Here is a 6000-nt window from a genome sequence, read left to right as displayed (position 1 = left end):
ATGTGGATTAACCATGGAAAAGACACTCATCTAAGTTATGTCGAGCAATCACAAAACATCAAAACTGTGTCTGACTAGGGACTGGCCAAGTGGTGCAGTGGTTAAGTTCGCATGCTCCACTGTGGCAGCTTGGGGTTCATCAGTTTGGATCCTGGGTGTGGACCTACATACCATTTATCCAGCCATGCTGTGGCAGGCATCCCACATATAAAGTAGAGGAAGATGGGCACAGATGTTCGCTCAGGGCCAATCTTCCTCAGCAAAAAGAGGAGGATTGGTGGCAGATGTTAGGTCAGGGCTAATCTTCCTCAAAAAACGAAAAAAACCTGCGTCTGGCTAACATTGTACCTTTGAAAATCTGACAATCTGGCTTTGGCTTGAGATGCATTTTCTCTCCATGCTTCATCAGCCACTTTTATTCAGTGTCCGTGTGGGAAAAATGCTAATCTTCTGTTAACGCAGTTGTTTTGTTCCAACAATTTTACATCTTCATTCCACACATTTCTGATTTCATATGTTTGCCTAATTGTTTATTAGTGTGTACAAGTTGTACAAGAAAATGGACACTGGATGGCATATGGGGGTCAGTCATTCCGAAGCAGTCATCTCTATGTCTTCCTTTATAATTGCCAAAATTGTGCTTTTACTCCAGCCGAACTCTGGGATTCTGGGTAAAGTCATTCACCCTGATTAAGCCATCAGGACCAATTCTGTTTTGGAAAAATACATATCTGGGGTTAGTCCATTTAACAGTCAATCTTAAGGAAGACGATATATAAACAACTCTCACTCCAAATTAATTCTGCTGAGGCTTCTGCCCTTATCACCCTCTCTTTTTCTGAACCCTTGACAGCCTGCTTCTCCTCCTCCACTCAGGTCAAACCTGAGCGTGAGCCAGTCACCTGGAGGACTTGCTAAGACACAGATACCTGGGCCCCGGAGGAGAGTTTCTGATGCAGTAGGTTCAGGCTACAGCCTGAGAAATTGCATTTCTAACAGGTTCTCAGGTGCTGCTGCTTCTGGTCTCGATAGAACTCTAAAATCGTGGTCCTAGGGGGCAGCCTGCTGGTGTAGCAGTTAAGTTTTCATGCTCCACTTTAGCAGCCCAGGGTTGGTGGGTTTGGATCCTGGGTGTGGACCTACACATGGCTCATCAAGCCATGCTGTGGCTGCATCCCACATACAAACTAGAGGAAGGTTGGCACAGATGTTAGCTCAGCGACAATTTTCCTCACCAAAAAACAAAGCAAAACAAAAACAAAATAAAATCACTGTCCAATAGCTTCTTTCCCTTCTCTTTTAGATCCTTATTTCTTGTTCTTCCCAATATTTCTCTGTTCCCAGAACAGTATAATACAGTAGCCTCACTGTATCTTGGCCTGCTGGATTTGTTTTCCCCACGTTCTTCACCTCCAATTGGTAAAATTTACTTACACTTCCTGTTCGATGTAGTTAAGCATTCTGCTGACGTGTGACGCAGAGATCTCCCCGTCCACTTCAGCAATATATGTATAGAGAAACTGGAAGGTGCTAAAAGGGATCCGGGGAGGCCCGCTATCATGGTCAGATGATAAAACTTCACACACTATCTTGAGAGTCTTGGCAATGGTCTATAAAGCCATAAGATTAAATGAGAAGAAAGTCACTATTCCAGACTAGATTCTGAAGATCAATTTAGATACAAGAAAGGAGAAAAAAATTTTGTTCTCATAAAATGAAGTGGGAATGATGTAATATTCTGGAAAACCTGAATTTTTTATACCCAAATGGCATTTAATTCAATCTAAAAGAATTGAGTATCTACTGGGTGTTTGTCTCTCTTTTTCCTTTCTTTCCTTTGTTGGAGGGAGACTCTCAAGGAATTAAGTTTATAAACTGCTGAATACTTTAAGATATTTATTACTTTAATCAGAATAACCTCACTAAAGGAGGGGCATTTGATTTTACATTCTATAAAATTAGAATTATTTCTTATTCTTGTTGCTCTCCCATCTTATCTCTAAAGGGCTGAGGTAATTAGGCTAGCTTATACACGCCAGCAGATGCTTGGAGCAATGCCACAGGAGGGGGGCAGGGGTCAGGAGAAGGGTAACATCACTGAGAAGATAGGAGTCCCAGACGCAGGAAAATTAACAGTGTACATCACGATAAAACCAGTTCTCTAAAACGTGTGGATCCATCTAATCGGAACCACCTAATCCTTTATACAACATAACACTACCCTTGTACTTGCTACGGAAAAATTAGCAGATGATGACTGCCATAAGTTTTCATGGAAAGGTTGCTACAGAAGCAAACACTCCTTACAATGAAACTTGAACATTAAAGGATCATGTTCAGAACAGAGTTTTACTCACCAGTGTCTTTGGGTAAACCTACCCTTTGAGTACATTTCATAAGTGAAAGTTGTGAAATGATGCGATACAGGAAAGAAAGGTTTCAAAGGAAGTCTTGTTCAGCTCTGAATTAGCAAAGATAGGTCAGCATATATATCTTGGTGGTTTACTAAAACAGATTAGGTGCAGATGATCCTTATACACTCTCCAGCGATCAGTGAAAAATTAGTCTGGAGTGGTAAACTGGCTGTGACTGGGGAAATGAGCAAGCAGCTGCTCTACCTCCCCAAGTGGCTGGCCAGCACTGTTCTTCCCTTGCAGCGTATGTTTGCTGTTCTGCTTCCTTCCTCCCCCTGAATGTAATGGGTGACTAGAAGGTGCTTCTTTAACTGTGGTGTGTGTTACCCAGGGGTGGGAGTCTGTATGTCAGGAGGTACATGAGGATGCTGAATAAACTTAGTCCATCTTCCTGGAGTGATAGTTTTACCTGATGGCAAGTAATTTAGACATTATTTGCACAAATTAATTACTAATTTTAATGGATTTAATATTTAACCTTTGTTTCTTTACACTGACAAACATTGCTATTTTGTGAAATAGAATCTTCAATGTACGTGAATTTTAAAATGATAAACTGCATGATGTCAAAGAAATTTTGGGTTTGCAGCAGGCCACTTTCACTTTCTGTCTCCCACCCTTGGGAGTCCCCTCCTGGAAGTCACTGTGAAGCACCGTAGGAGGCAGTGGGCCAGGCGCTTCCATGAAGGAGGGCAGGAGGAGGACAGGCACACAGAAGGCTGGGGAAAAGGCCGTCAGTGAGGCTGGGAGGGCGTGCGCGGGAGATGAGGGCAGCATGACACTGGTTTTGGGCAGATTTGCAAGCATGTGTCCACTGAACTTCATAATTTCCATCCACAGCTCATCCCCTCTGGTTCTCTTTAAAACAACCTACTCCCCTACTGCCTTTGTTCTGTTGTCCTCTTCCGATAGTCTCATCCAAAATGGGGTGCTGTTATGGGCTGAACTGTGTCCACCCAAAATTCATATGTTGAAGCCCGAACCCCTAGTACCCCAGAATGTGACCGTATTTGGAGACAGGGCCTTTAAAGAGGTGATTAACTTAAAATGAAATCATTAGAGTGGGCCCTAACCCATGAGGTCTGGTGTCCTTGTAAGAAGAGGCGATTAGGACAGAGGGAGAGAGAGAGCAGACACATGTGTGCACAGAGGGACAACCATGTGAAGAAAAGGGGAGAAGACGGCCATTTACAAGTCAGTGAAAGAGGCTTCAGACACCTTGGTCCCAGACTTCCAGCCTCCAGAACCAGGAGAAAATACATTCCTGTGTAAGCCACATAGTCGGTGGAACTTTGTTATGGCAGCCCTGGCAAACCAGTATAGGTGCTTTCTACCCAAACGCCTTTTACTGATCATTCAAACAACAAACCTCCAAATTCTATTGCCCTCATCAGATTTTAAAATGTTTAATAAATGGATGAATGGATAAAGAAGTCTCTGGACTGGAGCTTTATAAAATTACTTAAATCTAAAGTAAACAGAGATCTGAATTCTATTGGACAGGATTTTTTGGTCAGATGGAGATCCACTTCATAGAGATAGCCTTTCAACACCTTTTGAGCCCTGTTTTCAGACTCAGAAGTGAAAGGCTCAGAGAGTGAAATATTTGCTAATAAAATATGCCATTCCGTCCAGTGAACATGATTATACGATCTCTTCTTTTGTGTAATCAGTCTCAGTTCTAGAGGAAGCAGTACTGAAAGGGAAGAGGAACACAGGTCTGCATGCCGTAGCATTTTGAATCACGTGTGTAGACTCAAGAGAGCTCAGCGCTGGAGTAAACGTACCTGCCACCTAAAATTCCTGCCACTGGACTCTTCCATAAGGAGGGAACTGGATTTTCTAAGTGGCACAGGCATCATGGCTGGCTGGTGAGTTGGCAAAGAAAGGAGGGAATTTCTGGGCCTGCCTCTAAGGATATATGGATTAACTAGAATGCAAACCCTCCTCCACATGTGACACCCTGACCACATTTAAGTTCCCAGCAATAGTCCAACATGAAACAAATGGGTGCAATGGGATTGGTTCCTGGATTCACAGGGCACCCTTTATCTATGGACCAGCCCTTCAGGCTGACTTCCCCTCTAAGTGTTCCTTGACATAGGGATGATGAGGGGCAAAGTCAGACACTTCAGGACCTCTCAAAATTGGAGGGGTCCTTGGTTATCCAGAGCCAGGCCTGAAGGTGTCTCAGTAGAAGCAGAGAAGAGGGAATAGAATCACAGAAGGTTAGCGATGAAAGGACCTCATGGCACATCTAATCCAGACTCCTCGTTCTAGCAGGGAGGTAGAAAGACACAACGCACCTCCTGGTTTCCCCTCCCCAATTTGGGAGGCAGCCATATCAAAGTAAACCTAGCAGCCACACAATGGGCTAAGCAGAGGGAGGTTGGACTTTGGTTTTCCAAAGTCCCTCTTGGTTACTGTGAGGTATGTGGACAAGGAGAGGACTCAGACATCTCACAAGGTGGTGAGGGGAAGCCTGGGAGCAGATGAGGACAACCTGGAAGAGACTCCAGGAGGCCCTGAGCACCAGTGAGAATGATGATGAGCTGGTAGGGGACTACTGTGCTGTGAGACAGAAGAGACCAAAGACTTCAGCTGCAAGCAGCTAGCAACCCCAGAGATGAGTATTTCCATGGCGATCAGAGGTGCCAGAGGGGACCAAGGGATGTGAGGAACCTGTCATTTGGCTGCTCTGAGGTCCCAAAATCACCCCTTTCCTTACGCACTCAACTGCCATCTTGAAGAGAGGAGCGGTGAGGAGAAATCTGAGACTGGGAAATTTACTGTAAAGCTGCCTCAGGTACTGCATCAGATGAAAATTCCTGGATTGGAGTGACTCTACTTATTTTCTTACTCCACTCTTTGTGGGCGGGGTAGGTCAGGAAGATCAGAATTAACTACTGACAAAATAAAGTACACCCCCCGCCCCCCGCACATCTCTGAATGTGGTGTGAATAAATTTGCGACCCTATGAGAATTTAATAAAACGTGTCAATTTTTTATTTTCCCTTCTGTGATTTTCCCTAATCCTTAGGGATATTTCCATGGAAGTGTGATAGGCTGATTGGCAACTCATCTGCCACTGCTGTATTGTCCTCTCCTCTGGAGGAGAGTAACTTATTCATTATATAATGTCACTGTAAAGGACAGTGAAGAGGGAAAAAAACCCAGGAATGGCCTCTCCTCTCCTCCTCTCTCAAGAAATGGTTATGATGAAAGCTGCAGGGGAAACCTGTAGGAAAAGTTGAACTACAATATTTTGGGTAGCTTTTCTCAGAAACAAAAATGTCAAATATGCATTCCAAGCATATTCGAGAAGAAAGAACAAGATCATGTTTAGACAATGCTGAATGATTCCACTACCTTTTCATACCATTTGGTTTTGGCAGAGGGAATAATTTTCTCATTAATTTTTAAACTTGTACATATTTCAGGGATTTTATAAAAACCATGGTTCTGATTCATTTTCGTTTAAGTTATTCTAACAGTGTTTAACAAGAGTGTGTCCACATGGAAGATGATGCCTAAAGCTTTTAAATATATATAAACTGGTTGCAGTATTTTTTTATTTAAAACAGAA

At 43.3% G+C, this 6000-nt stretch overlaps 1 protein-coding gene across 1 annotated transcript in view; it reads right to left on the bottom strand.

Annotated features, from left to right (window-relative positions):
• Positions 1-501: 501 nt before the first annotated feature.
• ROPN1 (rhophilin associated tail protein 1) overlaps positions 502-6000 on the bottom strand; it is a 31067-nt gene continuing 25568 nt past the window's right edge. The window contains exons 5-6 of the mRNA XM_023623631.2: positions 1435-1610; positions 502-710 (exon numbers count right to left, since the gene is read on the bottom strand). Of these exons, the coding sequence (XP_023479399.1) occupies positions 644-710; positions 1435-1610 (243 nt within the window). The 3' untranslated portion in view covers positions 502-643. The remainder of the gene's footprint in view (positions 711-1434; positions 1611-6000) is intronic.

This window comes from Equus caballus, chromosome 19 (assembly GCF_041296265.1).
Source record: "Equus caballus isolate H_3958 breed thoroughbred chromosome 19, TB-T2T, whole genome shotgun sequence".
NCBI classification, from domain to species: domain Eukaryota; kingdom Metazoa; phylum Chordata; class Mammalia; order Perissodactyla; family Equidae; genus Equus; species Equus caballus.
Note: the sequence above shows the minus strand (reverse complement) of the source record. Positions and strands in the feature narration are given on the sequence as shown.